Source organism: Gilbertella persicaria (assembly GCF_025201335.1).
Source record: "Gilbertella persicaria strain CBS 190.32 chromosome Unknown B0P05scaffold_19, whole genome shotgun sequence".
NCBI lineage: Eukaryota > Fungi > Mucoromycota > Mucoromycetes > Mucorales > Choanephoraceae > Gilbertella > Gilbertella persicaria.
In genome coordinates this window covers 159,068-184,385 of record NW_026251980.1, presented here as the reverse complement: position 1 = coordinate 184,385, position 25,318 = coordinate 159,068, and the positions used below count along the sequence as shown (strand labels likewise).

The 25,318-nt window shown below is 36.6% G+C and overlaps 11 protein-coding genes and 1 non-coding gene across 12 annotated transcripts; 9 read left to right on the top strand and 3 right to left on the bottom strand.

Annotated features, from left to right (window-relative positions):
• Positions 1 to 303: 303 nt before the first annotated feature.
• B0P05DRAFT_541145 (uncharacterized protein) lies at positions 304 to 1,067 on the top strand. Its single transcript, XM_051578144.1, has 3 exons — positions 304 to 535; positions 604 to 688; positions 740 to 1,067. Exons 2-3 carry the CDS (start codon positions 633 to 635, stop codon positions 996 to 998), a joined length of 315 nt encoding a protein of 104 aa, XP_051435002.1. The 5' UTR covers positions 304 to 535; positions 604 to 632; the 3' UTR covers positions 999 to 1,067.
• An 858-nt stretch (positions 1,068 to 1,925) lies between these two features.
• On the top strand, positions 1,926 to 4,467 carry B0P05DRAFT_86421 (FAS1 domain-containing protein). Its single transcript, XM_051583882.1, has 4 exons — positions 1,926 to 2,431; positions 2,480 to 2,737; positions 2,783 to 3,274; positions 3,322 to 4,467. Exons 1-4 carry the CDS (start codon positions 1,957 to 1,959, stop codon positions 4,398 to 4,400), a joined length of 2,304 nt encoding a protein of 767 aa, XP_051435001.1. The 5' UTR covers positions 1,926 to 1,956; the 3' UTR covers positions 4,401 to 4,467.
• Positions 4,468 to 4,533: 66 nt separating this feature from the next.
• B0P05DRAFT_469985 (uncharacterized protein) lies at positions 4,534 to 6,094 on the bottom strand (the record flags this gene model as incomplete). The annotated part of the gene is made up of 2 exons (XM_051574529.1): positions 4,534 to 5,180; positions 5,239 to 6,094. The coding sequence occupies 2 exons, from the start codon at positions 6,092 to 6,094 to the stop codon at positions 4,534 to 4,536; spliced, it is 1,503 nt and encodes a 500-aa protein (XP_051435000.1).
• A 178-nt stretch (positions 6,095 to 6,272) lies between these two features.
• B0P05DRAFT_603841 (uncharacterized protein) lies at positions 6,273 to 8,373 on the top strand (the record flags this gene model as incomplete). The annotated part of the gene is made up of 6 exons (XM_051583304.1): positions 6,273 to 6,468; positions 6,515 to 6,751; positions 6,801 to 6,910; positions 6,958 to 7,796; positions 7,849 to 8,280; positions 8,335 to 8,373. The coding sequence occupies exons 1-6, from the start codon at positions 6,311 to 6,313 to the stop codon at positions 8,371 to 8,373; spliced, it is 1,815 nt and encodes a 604-aa protein (XP_051434999.1). The 5' UTR covers positions 6,273 to 6,310.
• Positions 8,374 to 8,433: 60 nt separating this feature from the next.
• On the top strand, positions 8,434 to 11,045 carry B0P05DRAFT_541111 (amino acid/polyamine transporter I). The gene is made up of 13 exons (XM_051578143.1): positions 8,434 to 8,855; positions 8,906 to 8,916; positions 8,972 to 9,084; positions 9,132 to 9,212; positions 9,258 to 9,484; positions 9,537 to 9,593; positions 9,646 to 9,788; positions 9,837 to 9,941; positions 9,989 to 10,178; positions 10,221 to 10,305; positions 10,353 to 10,439; positions 10,492 to 10,541; positions 10,596 to 11,045. The coding sequence occupies exons 1-13, from the start codon at positions 8,640 to 8,642 to the stop codon at positions 10,749 to 10,751; spliced, it is 1,521 nt and encodes a 506-aa protein (XP_051434998.1). The 5' UTR covers positions 8,434 to 8,639; the 3' UTR covers positions 10,752 to 11,045.
• A 332-nt stretch (positions 11,046 to 11,377) lies between these two features.
• Positions 11,378 to 11,450, bottom strand: B0P05DRAFT_t48. Its single transcript has one exon. It is a non-coding gene; the product is annotated as a tRNA-Phe (tRNA).
• Positions 11,451 to 11,650: 200 nt separating this feature from the next.
• On the top strand, positions 11,651 to 14,781 carry B0P05DRAFT_509880 (uncharacterized protein). Its single transcript, XM_051575596.1, has 9 exons — positions 11,651 to 11,771; positions 11,825 to 12,423; positions 12,475 to 12,886; positions 12,935 to 13,063; positions 13,113 to 13,367; positions 13,412 to 13,511; positions 13,568 to 13,961; positions 14,008 to 14,103; positions 14,166 to 14,781. The coding sequence occupies exons 1-9, from the start codon at positions 11,663 to 11,665 to the stop codon at positions 14,691 to 14,693; spliced, it is 2,622 nt and encodes an 873-aa protein (XP_051434997.1). The 5' UTR covers positions 11,651 to 11,662; the 3' UTR covers positions 14,694 to 14,781.
• A 45-nt stretch (positions 14,782 to 14,826) lies between these two features.
• On the top strand, positions 14,827 to 17,320 carry B0P05DRAFT_86209 (glycoside hydrolase family 18 protein). Its single transcript, XM_051583881.1, has 12 exons — positions 14,827 to 14,926; positions 14,978 to 15,005; positions 15,059 to 15,222; positions 15,271 to 15,515; positions 15,567 to 15,601; positions 15,647 to 15,799; positions 15,840 to 16,070; positions 16,140 to 16,299; positions 16,350 to 16,352; positions 16,422 to 16,434; positions 16,488 to 16,545; positions 16,596 to 17,320. Exons 1-12 carry the CDS (start codon positions 14,864 to 14,866, stop codon positions 17,093 to 17,095), a joined length of 1,653 nt encoding a protein of 550 aa, XP_051434996.1. The 5' UTR covers positions 14,827 to 14,863; the 3' UTR covers positions 17,096 to 17,320.
• Positions 17,085 to 18,164, bottom strand: B0P05DRAFT_541099 (trehalose-phosphatase). Its single transcript, XM_051578142.1, has 3 exons — positions 17,964 to 18,164; positions 17,550 to 17,920; positions 17,085 to 17,501 (listed from the first exon to the last, which is right to left on the bottom strand). Exons 1-3 carry the CDS (start codon positions 18,054 to 18,056, stop codon positions 17,168 to 17,170), a joined length of 798 nt encoding a protein of 265 aa, XP_051434995.1. The 5' UTR covers positions 18,057 to 18,164; the 3' UTR covers positions 17,085 to 17,167.
• A 1,818-nt stretch (positions 18,165 to 19,982) lies between these two features.
• Positions 19,983 to 22,169, top strand: B0P05DRAFT_541095 (major facilitator superfamily-domain-containing protein). Its single transcript, XM_051578141.1, has 5 exons — positions 19,983 to 20,333; positions 20,386 to 20,405; positions 20,473 to 20,711; positions 20,757 to 20,982; positions 21,040 to 22,169. Exons 1-5 carry the CDS (start codon positions 19,992 to 19,994, stop codon positions 21,905 to 21,907), a joined length of 1,695 nt encoding a protein of 564 aa, XP_051434994.1. The 5' UTR covers positions 19,983 to 19,991; the 3' UTR covers positions 21,908 to 22,169.
• Positions 22,170 to 22,209: 40 nt separating this feature from the next.
• Positions 22,210 to 24,408, top strand: B0P05DRAFT_541093 (hsp7-like protein). Its single transcript, XM_051578140.1, has 3 exons — positions 22,210 to 22,585; positions 22,630 to 23,941; positions 23,989 to 24,408. Exons 1-3 carry the CDS (start codon positions 22,379 to 22,381, stop codon positions 24,366 to 24,368), a joined length of 1,899 nt encoding a protein of 632 aa, XP_051434993.1. The 5' UTR covers positions 22,210 to 22,378; the 3' UTR covers positions 24,369 to 24,408.
• B0P05DRAFT_541090 (biogenesis of lysosome-related organelles complex 1 subunit 1) lies at positions 24,335 to 25,221 on the top strand (the record flags this gene model as incomplete). Its single annotated transcript, XM_051578139.1, has 5 exons — positions 24,335 to 24,510; positions 24,560 to 24,632; positions 24,677 to 24,809; positions 24,851 to 24,935; positions 24,982 to 25,221. Coding segments are annotated over exons 1-5 (385 nt in total), but the record flags the coding sequence as incomplete, so codon positions are not given.
• Between the last annotated feature and the right edge of the window lie 97 nt (positions 25,222 to 25,318).

The following is a 25,318-nucleotide window of genomic DNA, read 5'->3' as shown; positions in this document are numbered from 1 at the left end:
GATGGTTCGCTGCTGTTCTTGCCTTTCTTCCAAGAATATTTGGTTCGTCCATTGGATCCCTATCTGCCGGCTAGTTTTGAACCATACCTACAAAAATTTGTCTACAACGGCTTGAAATAAGTTCATAATCCGCAGACCTCCATTAAGATAATATAAATTTAGATAGTTATATTGCTTCCGCCAATGTAAAAACTCATTAGATTGGATTCTATTATATTTTCTTTTTCTTTCCCTCCCCTCTCCTCTATCCTAACGAGACACATTTAATACAGGACTACAAAAAAGTATGTTGTTAGACTTATAAATTATTTTTTACCAAAATTTCTAAAACAATAAAGCTTTACTGAATTGTAACAACTCTGAGCTCCGCTAAATGTACTCGAGACATCTTCCTGATCCACACTCGATGAAGGCTAGCGTAGATACTGCCCAATTTAGGCTTTTCCTTTGGATTTCAATGGCAGTTAGTACGAGGAACCTGTGGTATTGTCTTTTGCACAACAAAATCTCAATCAAGACAATTATCGCCTCCATCCTGCAAGTACCGGATGATAAGTGTGTATTTTGTGGATTACTCCAAACTTTGGAGCGCATATTGCTTACATGCATGGCCAACAAAAACATATGGTAAAATGCCATCAATTTATACTTTAAACACCCATCTCGCTTCTCTCTTCCTACGCTATACCTGGATGTAATCGCTTTGAACGTCGATCATTACCAACTATTGGATACATACCTCCGTCTTAATAGCTTTGAAATTCTTTCTGCTATCTTCTTCTCTATTTGAAATGCCTACTGGTGCCATCACTTCAACTCTTGCTTATATGATGGTCAAGTTATACTCGACGAAGCCATCAAAGCAATACGAAAATTATCTGCTTACAGATTCGTGTAAATTCTGCTTTTTTGAGATAAACCACTGCTTTTCATATTTGTTCTCCTTTAAATATATCCCCCTTTTTGATAAGTCTAATTGTTTTGCAATTGGCGATTGATAGAGACATTTCGGATATAACATGTCTTAGTAAGGACTGCTTTTCTAGTTCTACAAAACACACTTAAAGTGTCACGTTTGCAAAAGTTCTATAAAAAGTGTACGCTACAGCTCAAAAAGCACTTTTGAAGGATAACCCTTTATCTTGATATTAAACATGTTATGTTCTTTACATCATTAGATGTGTCGTTTTTTTTTTATCTACCAGTTTTACTAATATGCTCTTTTGATAACTCTTTGCTCTTAGGCACTTTTAGTCCATTCTGATTTGTGACGACCTGAATATTGAACTTTTGCAATCTGCACCTTTATTTTGAGACTCATTATTTTGTCATTATGTAAATTTACGTGTAACCAAGAGTGTAATTCTTAATTACAACTCTTTCATTCACTTTCATTTCTCCCCATTTTTCTCTAAAACTTCTAAAAAACACACATACTATCTCAAGACTACTTTTATAATTATCACTTTTATTACCAGCATCACTTGGTTAGTTTTAATTATAATTTTCAATCATTAGTTACAAACTTATTAACACTCTAGTTTTTGACATTAAAATACTTATTTAAACTCAGGATTTTCTTAGAAAGCGCTCCCTTTGTGCCAAGCTTTAAAACAGGTCAACTTTTTCTGTTTCGTTCTACAATACTCTCTCTTGTACAATATGAAATGATAGTAATTTCAAACTTGAAGATGGTTTTTGGAAGCAAGAGATACTTCTTGAGAAAAAATCAGGCTTTAGATTAGCCATTCAAACTCTTTTTTCTCTTAATTGTAATAGAATAAACCTGTAGTAAACTACTATACACACGTCAGCCTAAATAAAGACAAGTGTGCTAATATTTTCGGGAAATAGTGTCACTTGCTGCATATTAAAAAAACACAGTCTCAGCAATAAATGACGCTATGCTTATTCTTACTTCTTTATCTCTCTCTTTTTCTTTTTATTTTCATACCAATGATAAAAGTTCTTTTATTCGTTCTATTACTGCATTGTATCACAGCATCAAAAACGATCATTGATTTTTTGTCAGAAGATAAGAAATTTGAAACACTCCTAACACACTTGGAAAAAAACCAACTTGTTGACTACGTCAAGAAATTAGAGTCTGGTACTTTTTTTGCACCTGATAATGATGCATTCAAGCAGACAAGCATTGATATTGACCGCTCTACTTTGCTCTATCATATTATCAAGAAAGGCATAAAAGCAAATGTCTTTTATCAAGGTCAATTAAGAGAGACAATGTTAGTCCGCCCAGGTTATTTAGTGCCCGATAACAATAGTGGTGCAGGTCAACGCATTAAATTTACCATAGATGGTAAGCAAGTGTTTGTCAACCAAGCCAAGATTATCTCCAGTGATATTCAAGTCAATAATGAGACATATATACAAGTCGTCGATAGAGTTTTGGAGCCACCCAGTTTGTTAGGTAAAGGAGTCATACATTGTATATCGAGTCTAACATGAAGGAATTTAGGCAATGCGATCACAAAAGAAAGTAATCAGATAGTTCATAAGCTTTTGAAATCAACAGATATACTCCACTTGTTAGACCAAAAGAAACCATTTACTGTATTCCTTACAACAAAAACAGACCCTCTGGACAAGTTCAATAGTATTGAATCATCTTATCTTACTTCAGAACATGGAAAAGTTGATTTATCACTCTATTTTCAATATACCATCATTGATAAAGCTATTTTTTTGGATGAGTTTAATTCTGGAAAAACGACTTGTAAGTTCCTTTTCTACAATTTCAAACGATTAACCCATAGCACAGATAAATCACTCTCGGGAGATTCGTTGGTCATTACCTCAGATAAAAAATCCATGGCAGTAAATGATATACCCATCAAGCAAGCAGATATCATAGCAGCCAATGGTGTTATTCACTTGATTGAAGACAGCTTTCGCCCTCCCAGCATTCAATTTGACACCAAAAAGTATTTATATGGCTCCAACGCAACACATATGGTGAATTTGATGGATACCTATCATCTTACAGATCATTACTTAAATACAACAAAGCATAAGTTTACGTTCTTGGTGCCCCCGTTAAACACAGTCAATCAGTCTACATTTTCTGAGCCTTGGCTGCGATACCATATTATTCGAGATGCTTGGCCCCAAGAGAGTCTAGAAGATGCTTTGTTATTGCAATCTGAATTCAAGTCACCCGAATTGGATGGGATGCGTCAAAAATTACCTGTTTCTGTCGATAGTCATTCAACCTCGATTTATTTTGATCACGCAAGAGCGATAGGAGAAAGCAGTAAGCAACATGGCATATTAAACAAAACAAAAACTAACAAACTACAGTTAATATCCAAGGTAACCTGATTTACCAGATTTCAGACCCTCTTGAGCTTCCTGGAGATATTTTTGAAAAACTTGTATTGGACCTTGATTTGTCTACTTTTATTGCCACACTCTATGTATCTGAAGTCATTGAGGAAATTAAGAGTACGCATGGTTTGACACTATTTGTGCCTACAAATGAAGCTTTCCAAAACCTAGGTCTTGTTGCAAAATACCTTGTACATTCCACTGCTAAACCTCAACTCAAAGCTGTGCTTCGGTACCACGCTGTCAAATCCCTGTTGTATTATGAAGATATGAAAAAACGAGTACATGAAATCAATACACTTGCCAATGCCACGCTTCGAATCAGTCAACAAGATGATAAAACTGTAATTGTAGGTCGACCTGATGCCCGTGAACGTCCAGCTGTGCTTTCACATCCCAACTTACTTGTGTCCAATGGTGTTGTCCATAAAATATCTGAGGTCCAGATTCCTCCACACATTAATATCACAAATCAAAACTTACTGGTTGGCATTGAGTCTAAAGTGATGATGCAACTGTTGGAAAAAGCGAATTTACTAGACACTATTGATCAAGACAACATGGTAGTATTGGCACCTTCTGATAAAGCATTTTCGCATTTGAATGTGGAGGAATTGTTGAAAGATCAATATCAGTTGGAACGCATTGTTAAATTGCATATTATTCCTACAGCTTGGCAAAATCGGTGGATAGTTCAACAAAACAATAAGCAAGACCGAAGAAGTGAGTATGCTACATTATTGTCGGAAGATGACAAAGTTGCTATCCGCGAAAACGAAAAGGGCGAACTATTTGCTGAAGTTAAGAATGGTGGTGACAATGATCGTGCCCGTGTCGTTGGATTAGGTCGAGTGTCTTCTGGAGGTGGAGTGATTGAAATAGACAGAGTACTGTTGCCTATTCGACGAGGCTTATTTGGACTTCCATTTGTTTGGTCTGTTGTTGTTACACTTACTATTGTCATTATTGTTGGTGGTGTGCTAAGTGTGGTAGGCTTCTTTGGATACAAGGTTTATAGCCGTAGAAAACTGGGCTATAGACCAATCTTTTAAATAAGTATATACCCCTTTCCACAAGTACACAGTCCAATTGATTTATTAGTATAATAATAAGAAACATTATTCCTCTTCTTTTTCTTCTTCTTTTTCATCTTTGCTTTGTTTAGACGACGGCTCCTCTTCTTTTTCAACCGATCCTCTCAGCTTCTTCTTCGTATTTGTCTGTCAACATATGAATAGCCCTTTCACTATAAATACGACTGACAACAAGTATTTCATTTGTCTTGTCACTCGTCACAAACAATCGACCATATTTATCCACAGCCAGACCATTAGGAGAGAGACACTCATTATCGTTACAGGGTTCAGCTTGTTCCAAAATAACTTCAGGTTCTTTATCCCAACGAGGTTTGTGTCCTAAATCATCAAATGGCAAACGCACCACATTATGACCTGCAGGCTGACCATCAATACCATGATTGGCCAAGATAGGTGTATCTGTCCAATTACAAGGTAACCCAACGGATGTACCCATTGTGGTTGAGTCGCCCATACTACAAAATGTGCCTAAATAGAAATGAACACTGACGGCCAAGGAATTGGGTGCCAAAGGAACAGAAGGTGGTTTGTTGTTGACTTCTTGTTGACAATAATCGTCCAAGGATACGGAATCATTCATGAAGATAGGATGTGCCCATTGTCCGCCCAACCCTTTGGCTGCACTTGCAGAGACTTCAGCCAAGTTATATTCAGTCATACAATAAGGAAAACCGTAGTTCATCTTGGAAAATTCATACAAGTTAAGTTCTTCGGCAAGACCATTGGCAGCAAGATCTATTGAAACGTTAAAAACATGCACATGTATCTGTATATACTTTACTGTGACTAACACTAATATCATCGCGAGTGATTTCAGAAGAAGACAAGCCGTTCAAGCCCCATAATCTAGCCTGTGTATCAAATCCCATACTACCGTATGTATTTGTACCATAAGCATGCATTTCACCATGCCTTTCGTAATCAAATCCGTGCTGAGGAATAAGCTTTAAATTAAACTTTTTAATGATACCATGAAAAGCGTCCAATTTGTCATGAATTTCACCCACAGAGCGAGATACAAAGGCATGGCCAAAAGGATCTACGGCAACATCAATAGCGTCACTCTGGATATTGGTCATCACCAAGCGACCTTCCAACAATGAGGAATGCTGGCCATCACTATAAGGAAACTGGTATATCGAATTTGTGGTGGTTACATAAAGATGTCCACCAAATATAGCCATACTTTGACCTATAGGTTGATCCATTGTTTGGCTGTCCAGGATTTTTTCAACGCTAGCATTACTACAGTCATCCATACGCACTGAATAAACACCATTACCAGGCGAAATTACTAATACATGATTGGCTTTATCAATCATGATTTTGTGAGGATTAGGGATACTATTAACAAGCACAGTCAGTTCAAAGCCATCCATCACCTTCAGTGGTCTTGAAGAGGACAAGGTGGTATCTGGTTTACAAAGTGGTTGATCTTTTTTATTATCAAGGATCATGGGCTTATCTGCTGAAGCATCTGGCACTAAAATCCCGCTCGATCCAACAAGAAGAGCACCTGCAGCTTTGACACGTTCATCTTCTTCCTGAGATGCTTTTAGTTCGGCTTCTTCAAGTTCTTGCTGTGTTTGTTTGGCTAATGCTAGAGTGACACAAAATGCCAATAAAAATAAGATCAGAGTGTTCTTCATTGAAGAAAGAAAAAAGGGCTGAAAGAAGTAATGCTGTTGAATTATAAAGCATAGTAATTTCCGAAATTAGGGATACAATTGTTGCTTCGGAAATAAAGCAGCAGACAATAGGTACAATCCTCCTTACGACATTGTATTACCCTAAATTGAGATTCAAACAATTTCAGTTTGACATTATACCCCTCTTCTTTTTTTTTCTATATTTTTTCCCATACAATGGAAACAACTGTGCAAGTCTATGAGGCATTCAATACTTATCCTTGGAGCTCAGATAAGTTATTTCAAAGTGGTCTCTCGAGTATTTTGAGTCAAGTACCTCAAACAGAATCGAGTCAAGATAAACTTCTGAAGGCAAAACACTTTTATTTTTCAAAGTAAATATAGAGAAAGCAACACGAAATTTATGCTCATTAATGGTAGGTTTTATCAAAATTTTGAATTGGAGGGATATCTGGAATATGAAGCGGAAAAGAATAGGAAGGAGAGAGAAGCATCATTCAAACGACTCGAGGATTATGACTATGAGAATGATATAGCATATACCAGTGGGTTACCTAACATCATTCATCATTGGTTAGAGGAGCAATCTAAGGGATTGTGGAATAAAGAGCGTTTAGACAAAGAGTTCATGAAAGCAAAAGCATTTTATTATCATTCGTAAGTTGGATTTAGACGATCTATAATAGGCTGACGATTGTTGTATTAGACAAATCGAAAAGGTGGATTTGGCTGCCTATTTTGCTTGGAAGACAAGTCAAGAGGAAGAGAATAAACCTGCTTGTCCATTTGCTAATTTATGGCAAAACAAAGTAAAAGGTAAATGGAGGAGAGAAAGAATAAGACTGACATATCTTTGAGTACAGTGGGACCTGTAGATCAGTTAAATGGGAGTTCATTCATCATGTCCGAAAAGCCAAAAGGAACAGGAGCTCAAATCATGACCATTTCTTCTCCAAAGAGTCAAAACGTGTTCACCATAGATCGTTTACATGAACTCGACGCAAGTCTGGAAGATGGCATCAGTCATCCCCAAGTGACATCATTATTTATCACAACTACAGTCGCCGATAAAAGCTTACCAATCTCTATGGATCAGCCTATTGGGACAATTGATACCAAAATGACCAGCAAAGGTTTAGCCTATGAAGAAACATCGGCTCTTGTGTCTGGCTCTGAGCTAAGGGAAACATCGCTTTACAGACTAGCAAAGACTTATTATCGCTTTGTTGAATCATCTCTTAATGCAGATCCTAAGCTGACAGTGACATACTCGAATGGACAGATTCCCCTGAATGCTGTCTATATCCCATTGAACTTTCGATATATGCGTGTCATTACAGAACATGCTCTCCTCAATTTCCAGTTGACTGTGTCACATGCACCTATCCCACCATTACTGTTATTTGCTATGGCTCGAGCACGCACTAAGCAGTCATTACCTGCTGGATTTGAATTATATCTTGCATTAGCTGTACCTGAATATGCTAAGCTTCGAGGTCCTGAATTATTGCGATTAGGCCTTGTAGATGTGTTTATACCTGAAGCCAAGTTGAGCGATGCAATTGATACAGCTAAAAAAATGGCTTTGTGTCCTGCACCGGATACGAATGCAGCTATTCAGCTTGCGTTGGCCATGTATCATTCGTATGCAGGTCCTGATCGATTTTCTGTCTGGGAGAAATCAATAGAGACAGTTTTTGGGGTAAGACGAGATAGAATAAACAGACTATATTACTGACCAGTCTCTACTTTAGGCTGCTGAGTCATTAGAGGATCTCAAAGAGCGTCTTAGCCAACTAGGCAATACATGGAGTAAAAACATTTTGTCCCACTGGAAAACATTGCCTCCTGTTCTACTCCATGTTGTCTTTAAAGCAGTAAAAAAATCGATGAACAAAACTCCAATGGAGATCTTAAGTTTGGAAGCCAAACTAAATGCTAAATGGAGACAATCAGTAGACTACAAGACATGGCTAAGAAAGCAAACATCGTGGATACAAGAAAATATAGACGAACATGTATCCTACTATTTTGAAGAGCTCAAATTGCCCAAATCCGAAGAGAGTGTTGTTTATAAAGCACCTCAAGTAGAAGACAATGATAATGATACGCCTATGGTTTGCCCTGTTACTGGCCAAAAGGCTTCTTCAGCCAACGCATGTCCTATTTCGATGTCAAAGGAGAGTGTATGTCCTGTCACTGGACAACGTTCAACACATGGTTGCCCTGTAACTAACCAGCAAGGGAACACAGACACTATAGAAGGATCTAATGAATAACAAATAAAAAGCTTCTAGCTTCAAAAAAGGGCTTTTGTTTACCAGACCTCTGGTTATCTTGTGATTAATTGCTGTAAAACTCGTCACGTAAATGCAACCATAATTAGCCTTTGTTTTCCTCCTTCTTTTAAACTTTAAAAATGCCTGATCCCGATAACGAACAACTAGAACCAATGTTAAGACATGATGATTTTGTTGAGCAGATTGAGCATATGGAGCCACTTGCTGTTGGAGGTCTAATGAATACTGGAGTATATGCATAGCTGATGTTATTCTTATTAGATCAGCGCTTGGAAAGAAAAATAGGCTGGATACAAGGTGCTATGGTCAATGTGAGCTATATTATTGGGGCAGGTATATTCGTAGGTCCTGCTTTAACTCTTCAGCTTGTGGGATCTGGAGGAATGAACCTTATTATATGGTTTATTGGCGCTTTGGTAGCATTGTCTGGTACATATACATTTATGGAACTAGGCACAATGGTATGTCATCAATTGATGTATGAGCAAGCGTACTCATCATTTATGAAAAGCTTCCTCGTAGGTATAATTTAAACAGATAAAGTATAAAGGGGCTATACTTATCCACTATTTAAAAGCGGAGGCGAAGTAGGCTATCTAGAATATTGTTATAGAAAGCCCAAATATCTATTGGCCTATTTATTTACATACTGGAGTCTTATGAATCGATCCAGTGGTGTTGCTTCACAAGGTATAAAACAATTTCTAGATATACGAAAATGAACAGGTTTATTTTAGGGATTGTATTTGGAGGCTATATTAATTATGCTTTGTTTGGCTCAACATATAAGTCAAATTGGGCAGAAAGAGGATGGGCGTGTAAGTAAGAATAATACTAATACAATGGGCTAATGGCTTGTGTAGTACTATGTGCAACTATCTTGACGATGGTTAACATCTATTCTACAAAAACAACAATGAAGATGATGGGATTTTTGACAGTTATCAAACTTTCTATACTGACATTAATTGCTTCTATTGGTCTGTTTGTCTTGTTAAAGATTATACCTTCTGATGTAGATGCTGGCTTAAATCTATCGTTTTATGGTACATCAACTACCATTGGCCCTTATGCGTCTGCTTTGTACTATGCAAGTAACATACTTGTGAGAACTTACGTTTGTTGATGCTCTTGTTTCTTAGGTTATGAATAGTTATAGTGGATGGCATAATCTTAATTACATTTTAGACGAAGTCAAGGTAACAGACAAGTACTAGAAATGAACATGTTTACATTTCTTTTCTAAAAAAGGATCCTATCAAAAATTTACCTAAAGCTTCAGCTGCTGCAGTTCTATGCACTGCTACGCTTTACATCCTTACTAATATGGCATACTTGGTCGTGTTACCATTAGACACCATGAAGAGCTCTGAATTTATTGTTGCTGCAGCATTGTATGGAAAGAACTAAATCAAGAGAGAAAATGACTCATGAGTCTATAGTTTTTCTCGTTCCTTGGGCGAGAATTTTGCATCGACTGTATTACCTGTATTTATTGGTCTTAGTGCTTTTGGTTGTGGTGCTGCACTGAATTTCTCAGGTGGAAGGTATCTGCCTCAAGATGTATCTATAGATACTCAAACGTAAGTTTTAGAATTATTATGGAAGTAGCAAGGCAGGGGCTTTTACCTTATGGCCACATCTTTGGCAAAGTCAATCCAAAGGTCGGTAGTCCAGTCAATGCCTATTTATTACAATATGTACTCTCTATCTTTTTTATTGTGGGCCCTCCACCAGGCGCCGTGTACCAGTTTATTGTTGCATTTGCTGCGTATCCTGTTTATGTAAGTTATCTTAAAGACGATAATAATAACATTCTATCGTAGGTCTTTTATTTTTTGATGGCAATGGCTGTTCTTATTTTGAGAAAAAGAGAACCCAATAACAAGAGACCTATTGTTGCGCCTTTAGGTACGTCTACTGTAACTATTTCAATGATATTAACGAGTTTCCTTCAGTCTGTGTCTATGCATTTTTAGGATTTACTGCTTATGCGCTGGTCTTTGTCTTTATTCCTGTCAAGAACCGTTACTATCCTTACTGGCGCAAGTATTCTCAAAGATTATGGATGTTAGCTCATGCTTTTTATGTAAATAGTGCCCTATATTACAGCTATTTTCTCTATGATTGCATGTACTGGATTTTGGGAAAGTATATTAAGTATTATGATTGATAAAAAATATAACTGTATTGATATTTAGTATTATCAAATTGTGATAAAAAATACACCTGGTAAATCTTACAACGAATCTATTCGAAACCAAGGCCATGCTGCTATTGAGCAAGAAATCTATGGGGAATACGATGCTCTTCCTACTCGTGATGAATCCATAGACTTGTCAAGAGAAAGAGTATAACACATACTTAAAGAAAAAAAAAGCTTGTTTGTCCGTCTGTTCCTTGATTAGATCCTATTAAAGTTAGTTGTTTAGAAATAGAGACTTCGTTGAAATGTCCTGAAAATTTACTTTATTTAATAATGTTATAAGCATTACTTTTACATGCTTACTTCTTGTATACTATGTTCAGACAAGTAGTGCCAAATTGTGATGAAACGTAGTTCAATACAGAGAAACATATATTTTATGTTAGACATATACTGAAAACTGTAACTAGATCGTTATAATGACAGCAGTTATGGTACTAAGGGGGTACTGTATAGAACGTTTTATATTATATCTATTCTAAACTTACACAAGTTAGCAGGTATCCATGATATAAGCTAGACTTTGAGGCGTCAATGGCTTCTGTTAACATTGTATTAACTTTTATTAGAATAAAAGTATATAACTTTATACAACTCGGTTTTGTTTTAACAGTATTAGATCATTACTTAATTCACTCTGAGAAAAAAAATGCCTTGTCGAGGAATACTATATCGATACTTAATCTAAAAAAGAAGACTGTTTGGCTTATTCTCAAGTAGACAAATCGTTGGGTCATGAAAGAAATAAACATCAAACTAGAAAAAAGCAAAAAGTATTGCGGCTAAAGTGGATCGAACACCTGACCTTTAGATCTTCAGTCTAACGCTCTCCCAGCTGAGCTATACCCGCTTACTTGTAAGTTAGGCTATTATATAATATAACACAGCTAAAATAAAAGCTTACATACGTTGATGAGCTCATTTTATTGGAGGAATAGCCTCGCTCTTTAAACCAGTAGCATTAAAGACATTCGATTTCAGCAGTCACTGAGTAGGTTCAAAGACAAAAAAATATCAAATGTTTGACATATTCTTCTTTTTGTAAGATACCTTTAGAACTAAATGCAGAACCAAAAAAAGTACTCGCATAAAAAAAACTTTAGCAAGAACAAAGGTCCTGCTTATGGATCCACACTTCCTCGTGCTATGCAAGAAGAGCTGAACGAGCAAGGTACAAACTAGTTCTTTTTTTTTTATTGGTACTGATCCTTTTCTTTTCAATAGAGAAAGACGACCGTAAATTTAGTAAGAAGTTTGTCGTCAAGGCCACCAACCGTAAAGAACAACGAAAACAAAAGAGAGCAGAGAAAGGAAAGCGTAATGCTGAACGCCACCAAAAGAAAAGACCATTTGAACAACAACCAGTGTTGAATCACAACAACAACAACAACAACAACAACAAACGTCAAAAAACAGAAGAAAATAAAGAACAAGCCAAGTTTACACAAGGTACAAAGGCTCCTAAAGAGACCAAAAAGTCTACCAAAGATACCGGTAAAGCCATGGATCGTTTATCTAAAGCAAATCCTGGTTTGTACAAAATATTGCAATCTGACAATTTAGTTGAGAATAAGAATTCTGTGCAAGACGATGATTTCGCAGAAGATGATCGTGATATTGCTTATTGGGAAAAGAGATTGGGACTTGATAAAAAGAAGAGCAAGAAGCTTGGCAAAGATTTTGAGGAAGATGGGCTTTTGGATGTACTGGGTGACCTTGATAAAACAGAACAAGAGGATGATGATCAAGAATATCTGAGAAAAAAGAGACAGCAACAGGCCGAAAAGAAAAAGCAACAATCTATGCAAGCAAATGCTGAGAAGGTATAGTAGATTTGCCTTATAAAGAGAGAGACTAAGTAATATTTGTTATAGACAATGGATGATCTCTTTGCTGATTTTGAGAGTGATGAACAAGATTTAGATAATGATAACGGAGAAGAAAATGAAGACATCGATAGCGATGAAGACGAGGATATGCAAGATATGTCAGAAGAGATTGAAGATGATGCATCTGATAATGATGATGAAAGCGAAGAAGAAGAAGAAGAAGAGGAGGAGGAGGAGGAGGAGGAAAAGGAAGAAGTCAAGGCTGTTGAACAACCCAAGGCTAATATAGTTTCCAAATATGTACCTCCCCATTTAAGAAAAACGGCCTCCAGTAAATCAGAAATGCAAATTAAACTTCAAAAGCAACTCCAAGGCCAATTGAATAGATTGAGTGAAAGTAACATGGAAAGCATTCTGTTAGAGATTGAAAAGTGTTATGGCACTTATTCTCGTCATGGTAAGATAGTTTATTCAAACATAGTTTAGTTGACTTGTGTATGTGTAGATGTGACATCCACTATATCTGAATTGATTTTAACATCCATTGCACAAAAATCCAATTTATTGGACTCATTTGTGATAACCTATGCTACTATTGTTGCCAGTCTTTACAAGCTGATTGGTATTGAATTCGGTAAATATAGACATCATTTTTGGTTTTTGTGCTCAATATAATTCAATAGCTGCCCATTTTGTTCAGACATGTATTGAAATGTTTGAAAAAGAATACAAGAAATGTAAACAAGCAATCAAGCGTGATGACAACAATACTGAAGAAGGGCCAGAAGGTTCCAAAGAATCCAAAAATTTGTTGACCTTGATCCTTGAACTATATAATTTCCAAGTCTTGTCTTGTGTTCTTGTGTATGACATTGTTCGTATGCTTATCGATGAATTAGACGAAAACAACGTCGAACTCTTGTTAAGGATTATTCGAAGTAAGTATTTTGTTCTTCCATAACAATGACTAAGAGAACAATAGCTGCTGGTCCTGAATTAAGAAGTGATGATCCAGCTTCTTTAAAACACATTATTGATGATATTCAAAAAGAGACAGCAAAACGTGACCCTAGTACCATCTCGTAAGCAAAACAATATAGAATATTTGATAAGGTCCATTGATAACTCATGTTTGTAGTACACGTCATAAATTCATGCTTGAAACTATTGCCAACGTCAAGAACAACAAGATCAAGCATGGCCAAACTGCCAATGGTCACGGTGACAGGGAAATGGTTTCTAAAATGAAGAAGTTCCTGAATGGATTATCCAAGAAGCGTGCTGTTCGTAGTACAGAAGCATTGCGTGTGAGTTTAGATGATATCCACAACATAGATACTAAGGGTAAATGGTGGCTTGTGGGTGCTTCTTGGAAAGACAATTTGGTTGGTACAGAGAGCAAGTTTAGCAAGATGCCTGAAGATTTAAAAAAAGATCAATCCCTTCAAGAAACATTATTAAAACTTGCAAGAAAACAAGGCATGAATACAGATATCCGTAGAACTATTTTCGTGACCATCATGAGTTCCGAGGTATGATTACATAAAATGTATTCTACAGACGCTAAATTTTTGTTAGGATTATTTGGATGCATTTGAAAAGCTCATGAAACTAGGCCTAAGTGAAGTACAACAGCGTGAAATTTGCCGTGTGATGCTACAATGCACAGGAAATGTAAGAAACTATTTATTTGTGGTACATAGTTTAAGAGCCCTGTTGCTTATTTAATTCTATAGGAAAAAACATTTAACCCTTACTACATGCTGGTCAGCAAGAAATTATGTGAAATGGACCATTCATTCAAGGTCACCTTTCAGTACTGCTTATGGGATTTTCTCCGAGAATGCGGTGAAAGCGAAGTAGGCGGTCTTGAAAGAAGTCATACCACACAAGGTCTAGAAACCAAAAACATACGTATTAGCAAACTCTCCAACATGGCCAAATTTTACGGGTCTTTGATAGCAGAAAATGCGCTTACGTTAGCTGTACTCAAGAGTATCAACTTCATGACCGTGAAACGTAACGGTCGTATTTTCCTAGAAGTCCTTTTTGCCAATTTACTCTTACAATTACATAAGGGTGGTGCACAAGCCATCGCAAATGTGTTTGGCAAGATTCTTGAGTTACGTACACTTGCTCAAGGTTGTAATTTCTTTATGCTCGAGACTGTTGTTCATGGTAAACATTCTGGACTTGAGGAACCTGATCTAGAGAAAGTTCGAGCCAGTTGTAAAATTGCGAGAGAAGTGCTTGGTAGTAAATAGACCTATTATCTAATTTTTTGTGTTCATATAAAGATCCTAGACTCATTTACAATGACTGCCTTAATAAACAAAGAAACTATGACTTTACTCTTCTTTAGTATAGTATAGGAAGTTTATTCTTAGTATAAAAGAACACATATCTTGTCTTTTTTTCCTTTGTTTTGTTCTTTATGCTCAAGGTCATTTTATATTTTGCCTTTTCTACTTTGATAGCCTTCTCCAGTGCTTTCGATGTAAGCATTTGTCTGTTGTTGAACTTTAACTTATATTTTTTTTTCTTGTAGAATCAATGCAATGACAATTTAGTAGATTGTAAGCCGATTTCATTTTTTTTTATAAAAGACACTCATCATCATTTCTTATAGATTGGGGTCAGAACTCTTACGGAGCTGCTAATGGAAATGACCCCTCCGGGTGGCAACAACCTCTTCGGTTTTATTGTGAAGATGATGCTGTTGATGTGCTTCCTATTGCTTTTTTGACAACTTTTTTCGGTGTGGGTGGTGAACCACAAATTAACCTTGCCAATGTAAAGTATAATTCAAATAGAGGTTGTGTCTAACACTGGATGTATTAGTACTGTAATAGCGCTGATAATGCTACATTCCCTGGTTCTAACCTGGCCAATTGTCAAAACATTTCTCCTGATATCAAATACTGTCAAAGCAAAGGCAAACTGATCACTTTATCCCTGGGTGGTGCTACAGGTGGTGTTGGATTTCAATCCGATGCTCAAGCTTCTGCATTTGCAGATACATTATGGAATCTCTTTTTTGGTGGTAATTCTAATACTCGTCCTTTTGGTGATGCTGTTTTAGACGGGTAAGATTGTGTTGTCCGTGTACATGAATTGACAGCTTTTTTTTTATATAGGGTTGATCTTGATATTGAAGGAGGCGGGCCTAATCGTAAGTTGTCGAGTCAATTACATAAGCACTAATCCATTTGATTAGACTATGTCACTTTTCTCAAGAAACTCGATTCCTATTTCAGTGCTTCTGATAAGAAATACTATGTTACTGCTGCTCCTCAATGTGTATATCCTGATGCTAATCTGCAACTCACATTAAACAATTATCCCTTTGATGCTGTCTATGTTCAATTCTGTAAGTCATTTTATGCCAAAACAATGCATTCACAAGTTAGACAATAATCCTTGTGGTCTTCAAAATTTCAATTCACCTAACCAATGGAATTTTGGTATTTGGGATATTTGGGCCCGTACCATCTCCCCTAACCCGAATGTTAAGGTCCTGATCGGTGCGCCTGCAAGTACATCAGCTGCCGGTGGAGGTTATGTACCTGCAGATACATTGATTGATATTGCAAGAAAAACTCGAGATCGATTTCCTAGCTTTGGCGGTGTGATGTTGTGGGGTAAAGCATAAGGCATAGGATGGACTTGGTTGGCTTATCCATTCCCTTTTTTCTTTTCTTTTCTTATAGATGCTTCTCAAGCGTACAAAAATGGACGTATCGATGCTGCTGTGAAGAATGCACTTCAGTCTGGTAAACGATGCGATGGTGGCTTTGACTATCCATTATGTACTGCTCCTGCTTGGGCTTCTGGTAAAGGTTATAGTGCAGGCGATACAGTTTCATACAAGTAAGTAGCTTATTGGCTCTTAATGGTTCTTTAACATGTCTTTTCTGTAGTGGGTAAATATATTCATATATACTTTATTCATAGAATAGATAACTCAATCTCTTTCTGATATGTTGATTTAGATATATGTGGACTGTAAGTAAAACTTAGCTTATAAACATATCCATTGACTCTTTTTCTTTACGTAGGCTAAATGGTATGCTTCAAACGCTCCTTCTGCTGATGTTAACAGTGATTGGTCTCCAGGTAAGCAGTATTCTTTCTATTATTCTCTTTTTGCTCACTTCCATCGATAGTAAGTAGTTGTAAAGGAGGCGCAGGAGATACAGGCAATACTCCTCCATCTTCTACTCGCACTGTTACAATCAGTGCTTCCTCAACAACTAGTTCTATATCCTCTTCTTCTCAAACTAGTACAACAACAACTTCTTCTTCCAAGACTAGTACAACAACAAGTTCTTCCTCTTCCAAGACTAGCTCAGGAACAATAACTGCTACCCTTACTACCAAGACAACACTGACTTCTACTGTTACCAAAACAAGTATAACAACTATCACAGGCAATACCAGCACAAATGCAGCTACCACTATACCTACAGATAGTTGTTCCGGTGTACCTGCTTGGTCATCTAGCACTAGTTATGTGTCAGCAAGTAAAGTAACCTATCAAGGTAATATCTGGCAGGCTCAATGGTGGTCATACAATGATGTTCCAGGTGGTACTTCAGGTGTCTGGACCAAATTAGGTAGTTGCTTAACGAAACGATTAAGAAAAAGACGACGAATCTCTGTATAATAAACATATTTATATATATATATATCATTTGCACTCTAAGGTTTAATCTATTATTATTCCGAAAATAGCATGTTATAAAGTACTGTGGTTGACTAATTGACCAATGATGTTCACAATATCTTCACTCTGTTCTACACTGTATTTTGCTAATGTTGTCTTTGAAAGAGGACCCACAGACACACAAAACGCTGTTTTTTCATCTTGAAGAACATTAAACATGTCTTCATCAGTCTGGTCATCACCAGCACACATAACAAAATCAGTTTGGTGCTTTTGTTTAATACGTTTCACCACTTGACCCTTATTGACCAGTAAGGATCGCACTTCCAAATTCATCTTGCCTACTAAAATATCTACACCAGGAATCTTTATCAATTCCTGATAACATGATTGTGATTGTCTTGTACTAAAAATACACACGATAAGCTAATAGTCTAACAAACTGCTTACTTACGCTTCTTCTGTGTCTTTTGCATTACGATAATGCCAAGTAATAGACGATTTCTTCTTTTCAATCACTGTACCAGGATTGCAAGCTGTGTATGTCTCAAAGATATTGAGTGCCACTTGCTTCCAAGACATGTCTGCTTCCTTGAGCATGTCTGTCCAGTCATTCACACCAGCCTTTTTCATAAATGAGCCATGTTCTGCACTTAGACCTAGACGAGGTATGTTTCCAAGATGTGCTTCCAAAAAAGTTTGATCTCTTCCTGAAATAATCCAGACTGTGTTGGAAGGATCTTTACAAAGCGCGACAAGGTAATGCAACAAAGTAGATGTAGGTTGAGCATCTTCTGGATTACTTACGATGGGTGTCAACGTACCCTTTAGAGAATGGTCAATTTTTCTTGTTTCGATTGCAACTTACATCGTAATCAAACAAGAATAAACGTTGGCTTGTTGCTTTGTATGCGTTATAGAGTGTTGTTTTATTGAGTGGTTTAGAATACTTGAGTGTCATAATAAGAAGAAAGAAGAAGAAAAGAAGAAGGATTTTTCTTATTAAATTTTAAGGTACCATTTTATGATTTCGACTAAATGTTACAGTCGATCGGATTTTTCAATGAACTCTTTAAAAATGTTATTTCAAAGAAATAGGTTGCTTTCTCTTTATTTGATTAACCAGAATAATTCAGCATTCCTTGGCAGTCATTATGTTTCCAAGAACCAGAAAGAAGCTTACATTCTTCACTATAGTCTCTTGAGATACAAGGGAGAAAGCTATACTAAGCACAGTCACATCTCCTTTCTGATAGCAATAAGCCATCAAAATCAGCATGTATGTACCATTCTCAATTGACAACACAACTGCAGATTTATCCTATTTTATTAATTGGGTTTCTGAATCAATAATGCATGACTAACTGCCTATCTTTTTGTACTACTCTTGATCTACATTGCGTTTATTCATTTAAAGGAAACTGAGTTTACTTTACCGAGGAAATGATTTAACTTCAGATTCAAATGCTTTCTTTTTATGAACATTGAGCAATGGTCAATGAATCATCATTTACCATTTCAAAAAGTGGGTAAGCACATTGATCCTGAATTATTCGTTACAAGCCTCAAAATATGTCGATGTCTAACAATTCATTCTACAATGTTCTTTTCTTTTTTATTACAAACAAGCCATTTGTATGCATTTGATAAATTAAAACAAAGTTACAACTGGAGATATAATCAAAACGTATGGCTAAAGAATCGATAACTTCTCTTGGAGATATAATAAAGACAGAAAAATGAGTTTGATAAAAGACCTCAAGTTTGTCCTTGAAAAAGTCAAGTATGCGTACAAGCCATTTTGCGTTGCTCCAGGTAGATAAAACGTCTTCAATGCAATTGGAGATGTTGACATAGACTTTGAGAAAGTATTATTAAGATATAATACGCATAAATAATATGGTTTCTGTTACTTGTTTAAGCTACAAGCTGAAAAGAATGCCATCATTATACTATCTCCAAAAAACTGGATACGTAAACAAGCGTCATTCTTATATCACTTATGATCTACAGATTTCACTAGTATTACTCTATTTCTATGGATCCTAAAGAGCAAAAAAAAAGCAATTTGCATTACATCAAGGCATACAACATACGGTAAAAACTCAAGGAGATTTGCTAGCAGTTGCAATTGATTGATACAAAGCCTTTTGTATCTATGCCAAATGCCTTACTAATTCTTTATGGGGCTTATTTCATGTCAAAGTATCACAGTGTGCTTGTTCACAAATAATGTCATACACTGTGGCAGCGCAATATTACTGCTGTCAAGAATACAAGGTTAATTTCGCATTCTGCCCAGAAAGGAAAGAACAGCCCTAAGAATTATTCATATTTCTCTTTTATCACCATATCAAACAATGGCTTTTGTTCTTTCAGTGAATGACTAAGGCGATTACAGATAAACAATCTTGTTATGAACTATCTCAATCTGAAGTTGAAAACCTAGAGAAATCAAATAATTTCATTGGCCTATAAAAAATTTTTATCGAAAATCGAAATACCGTAGATCAGGCATTGAATAACCAAAAAAAGAAGGAAAAAGGGCCGGAAAAATCAATCAGCCTAAGCACAAACACACTCACACGGTCTAGTTAAGTTCATTACAACAGTAAACAGTACATTCGGGCTCTATCTGCTTATTTGTTTATCATTTCTTTTGGCTCTTGCTCTTCTTTTGCATCCATCTTTGCCATGATGATCCATCCTCGACCAAGGCTGAACCAAATAACCGGTGTAACTGTAGTCCCGATATCCCCACTGATCATATTAAGGAAAAAGTGGATCCGAATGTATAAATCAGAGACAAGTGTAACCATGTTTTGTAATATAAATTGATCTGTGATTTCATCGTCCGTTTTTTATTTTTATTTTGCTCAACCTTTTCCCTATTATCATGACAGGCGCAAATAAAATAGTAGAATCAAATACTGCAGAATCAGTGACAGAAACATTCAGAAGTTCTTCTACTTTGGAGTCTCGAGATAATCAAGTCACTATGTTAGATGACAAGAAAGTAAATGAACAAAAGAACTTTGCATCAACAAAAGAACTTGTGCGATTTACAATTGTCATGATTGGTATTGTGATTGCTATGTTCATGATGTCTTTGAATTCAACTGTGGTTGCTCCTGCTATGAGTGCCATTGCTACTGAACTTAATGGTCTTTCATCTCAAACTTGGATTGCTACTGCTTATCTTGTAGCTATTAATGCATTCCAACCATTATCTGGCAAGGTAAGAAACATCATTTATGTTATTTATGTTTATTCACACGTATTTTCTATAGTTTTCTGATATTTTTGGAAGGTTTGTAAAAAAAAAAAAAATCAGTTGGTAAAAAGAAAAAATTCCGTGAACTAATCTCTCTTTACAGAAAATCTGTTTATTTGTTTGGTATCTTCTTCTTCTTTGCTGGGTCTTTAATCAATGCTTTGTCAACTAACATCAGCATGTTGATTGCTGGTCGTACTATTCAAGGCTTCGGTGGTGGTGGTGTAATGTCCATGACTTATATCATTGTGTCCGAAGTATCACCTATTCCTCTTCGTCCTCGATTCCAATCCATGTTGTCTGTTGTTTACGGTATTGCTAACGTCGCTGGTCCTTTAATTGGTAAGCAAATACAAGTCAATTTTTTTTATAACTCATGTTTATTAGGTGGTGGTTTTGTGGACCATGTCAGTTGGCATTGGGATTTCTGGTTAAACGTTATTCTTGCTGCTGTTGCCTTTATTGTTATCTTTTTCTATTTGAATGAAACTCAATCCTCTGCTGAATCTTCTTTTATTGACAAGTTAAAGCGTATTGACTGGCTAGGCACTTTGTTTTCTATTGGTTTTATTGTTTGTTTGCTTTTGGCTCTTAATTGGGGCTCATCATATGGGTAAGAAGTTTTTTTTTTCTTGTTTCTCATTACTCATCTTTTTCTTTCTGTGTGTAGATGGTCAAGTGCTCATTCTATTGGTCCTTTTGTCGCTGCTGGTGTTTCTTTTATTGCTCTTATTATTTGTGAAGGCTGGGTTGCTAAAGAACCACTTTTACCTGCTAGAGTGATCCTGAACCCTGCCTGTACTGTTATCTATGGCTACATGATGACTCTCGGTCTTACTTTTATTGGTACATTGTATTTTGGTCCCATTTATTACCAAGCTGTGTTTGCTGCAGACAGTACCTCGTCTGGTTTACGTCTTATTCCCTTCATGGTCTGTCTTATTGCTGGTTCTGTAGGCTGTGGTTTCCTACTTCGCAAATTCCCTCGCACTAAATTCTATTTAATACTTGGTTCTGCCTGTAACTTGCTTGGCTATGGTTTATTCTACACTGTGAATGAAGGCAGCAATTGGGGTCAGCAAGCTGGCTATTTGGCCTTTAGTGGGTTTGCCTTTGGTATCTCTCAACAAAACTGTATCTTGAGTGTCCAATCCTCTGTTGAAAGAAGAGATATTGCCGTTGCCACCAGTTCCAACAACTTTTTCATGATGCTTGCTTCCTCTATTGGTATTGTGATTTATCAGACCATGTATCAAGCACTTCTCAAGAGTCAATTTGTCAAGCTTCCTACTGATGTATTGGCCGTAGCCAATGAATATGGTGCACTCAAGAATTATTTGTTTATCAAAAACCTGCCTGTGGATGTCAAGCCTTATGTTGTTCATGCTTATTCTGAGGCTATTCATACCGTGTTTCTTTTGCCTATTGCTGCTGCTGCTATTGGGTTTATTCTTACTCTTTTCTGTAGAGATGTTCGATATGGTGTTTCTCAACCTCAAGAGAGAGATGAAGAAGTGGCTGTCAATGAAAAAGCCTAAACAATTCATCTTTTTGTAAACATACGCACATAATTCATTATTTAGTTGTATCATTTTCAATTTCCTTATACTGTTGTAATCTAGTTTCATTAATATACATTCTATTCATATCATTCTTTAGACATTTATAATAGCAATAAAAACAAAACAGTTTGTCTGTAGAAAATATTTATGGGATGAAAAAGTGGCTGCCTGTCAATATCATTCAAGTATACAAATAAATAAAAGAAAAGCTGATTTTCTTTCATCACAACTGTGCAAGTCATAACCAAAAAAGGAAGAATCATGCAAATCGTTTTAACTGGGGATAACGTATTTTATTTTTTCTTTCTAGGTTTTTCTATTTTCTTTTCTTTTCTTTTCTCAACATGTATCGTTTATCAAAAAGACTTAACTTGCGTTTGTTGTCCAGCACGGTTCGATCCAACGTAAGCCTGAAAGTATCATAACACCAGCTTACTTATACATTAGATGGGCGCCATGACACAATCCTATTCCACTAAAATTACGGGTCCGGTTATCGGCATTGATTTGGGCACTACGAATTCATGCGTGGCTGTGATGGAAGGAAAAGTACCTAAAGTGATAGAAAATGCAGAAGGATCACGTACGACACCTTCTGTAGTTGCCTTCACAAAAGACGGCGAGCTTTTAGTGGGTCAAACAGCCAAACGTCAGGTAAGTTTAACTTGTCAAGCTCTAAGTTGAAATCGATTGGATAGGCTATCGTTAATCCGGAGAATACAATTTACGCTACAAAACGTCTGATTGGTCGTAAATTCAACGATCCTGCTGTTCAAAAAGACCTTAAAAGTGTATCTTATAAAATCATCTCACATACAAACCAAGACGCTTGGATTGAAGCCACGGGTAAAAAATACTCGCCTGCTCAAATCAGTGCTTTTGTGTTGGGCAAAATGAAAGAAACGGCTGAAGGCTACTTGGGAAAAAAAGCAAAGCATGCTGTAATTACAGTCCCTGCTTATTTCAATGATTCTCAACGTCAAGCCACGAAAGATGCAGGTACCATTGCTGGTTTAGAAGTTCTACGTGTCATCAATGAGCCTACAGCAGCTGCTTTGGCTTATGGTCTTGATAAAGCAGGAGACAAGACCATTAGTGTATATGATTTAGGCGGTGGCACGTTTGATATCTCCATTCTTGAAATTCAACATGGTGTGTTTGAAGTCAAGTCAACTAATGGCGATACAGCACTGGGTGGAGAGGATTTTGATTCCAAGTTGGTGCGCTATGTTGTAGAAGAGTTCAAAAAAGAGTCGGGCGGCCTGGATATATCACATGATCGTATGGCTATCCAGCGTATTCGAGAAGCCTGTGAAAAGGCCAAGATTGAATTGTCCTCAACGGTTCAGACAGAGATTAACTTGCCTTATATCACAGCAGATGCCACTGGTCCCAAGCACATTCATACCAAACTCACTCGCTCAAAATACGAGTCTTTAGTTCAAGACCTGGTAGATAGAACCATTGTACCTTGCGAAAAAGCAGTCAAGGATGCTGGTATGGCTACAAAAGATATTCATGAAGTGATCTTGGTAGGCGGCATGACACGTATGCCTAAAGTAGTCGAGACAGTTCGAAAAGTGTTTGGCAAAGAACCCTCTAAATCAGTCAATCCTGATGAAGCGGTTGCTCTAGGCGCTGCTATTCAAGGTGGTGTCTTGGCTGGCAGTGTGACAGATATCTTGTTGCTTGATGTCACGCCTCTTTCGTTAGGTATTGAAACATTGGGTGGTGTCTTTACTCGTCTGATCAACCGCAATACAACGATTCCTACCAAGAAATCACAGGTCTTTTCAACAGCAGCAGATGGTCAAACCCAAGTCTCTGTGCGTGTATTCCAAGGTGAACGTGAACTTGTGCGTGATAACAAACTTCTAGGCGACTTCAATCTGACGGGAATTCCTCCCGCACCTAAGGGAGTACCTCAGATTGAAGTTGAATTTGATATTGATGCAGATGGTATTGTCAATGTTCATGCCAAAGACAAGGCAACTAACCGAGATCAATCAAGTAAGTCATCATCATAATTGCATACGTTTACTTATATTTCTTATTAGTTACGATTGCTGCTTCCTCGGGCTTAAGCAAAGACGAAATTGAAAACATGGTGCAAGAAGCAGAAAAGAATGCTGAAATGGATCGTCTTCGTCGCGACACCATTGAAATGGCTAATCGTGCTGAATCTGTCATGTCTGAGACAGAAAAGGCCATGGAAGACTTTAAAGATCAGATTGACAAGACAGAAGCAGACAAATTGAAGCAACAAATTGAGTCTTTAAAGGCCGAAGCAGTCAAAGCACAAGCAGGCGATACAGACATTAAGCCTGAGGATTTGAAGCACAAGATCGATCAACTTCAATCAACTTCTCTTAAGCTGTTTGAAATGGTATACAAGCAACGTACACATCACCAAGATGATGATAAACCACAAAACTAAAAGCGGTCTTTTTTGTTCTTTTTCTTTTTTTTTTTCTTTTAGCATACCATATCAATAAAAGCCAGTATTAACATGTCAGACTCACTTTCTAGTCTATTAAAAGCACATAACGAGAAACAGGCAGAAACAAAGAGACACAATGGCAAGTCTTGATCTTATCTTTCAAGAGCTAATCTCTCTGTTTGAATTAGAACAACTAAAAAAGAACGCGATTCAGTCTGTTAATGAACTGACTGATTCACTGACAGAATATGTTAATGAAGGGTAAGCAATTACATAGTTCTATTATTTATATTCATCAACAAAAGGGTGAATGAGATCTTTTCAAAGCAAAAAGAACTAGAGCAACAGTCAAGAAAACTAGCCAATCAAACAACACGATATGCAAGTCAGACGCAGCAATGGCTGACACTTGTAGACAACTTTAACATGTCACTTAAAGTATGTTCCATTTCTACTATATCCTATTCACAAAAAAGTAGGAATTAGGTGATGTCAAAAATTGGGCAGAAATCATGGAGCATGATATGAAAACAATCATGTCTACTTTGGAATTTGTTCATCAAGGTAAACACTTTTTTTTTCTTTAAATTGTTTATTTATGTCTCTATAGGCACTATCGGTGGGGAAAGAGTAGAATAAAAAGAAAAAGACATATAGCACTATTCAGAGTAAATACTGTATTTTGTAATGGCTTTTTAAATAAGCTGTCAAGTCTGATTTATTAGCAACAAACAGAATTAGCGGCAATAGAAATATACAGATTGTATTACTCTAGTTTGAATTGTGGGGTAAACACTTTCTATACATCTCTCTTCTTATGTATATCAAATATACATGCCTTGTTTCTTTTTTTTTCTTTTTTTTTTGACTTGATACTTGATCAATAGTTATAGTCAAATCAGCTTAAAATGATACACTTCATTCTGATTTCCTTTCGTCAGTGCTTA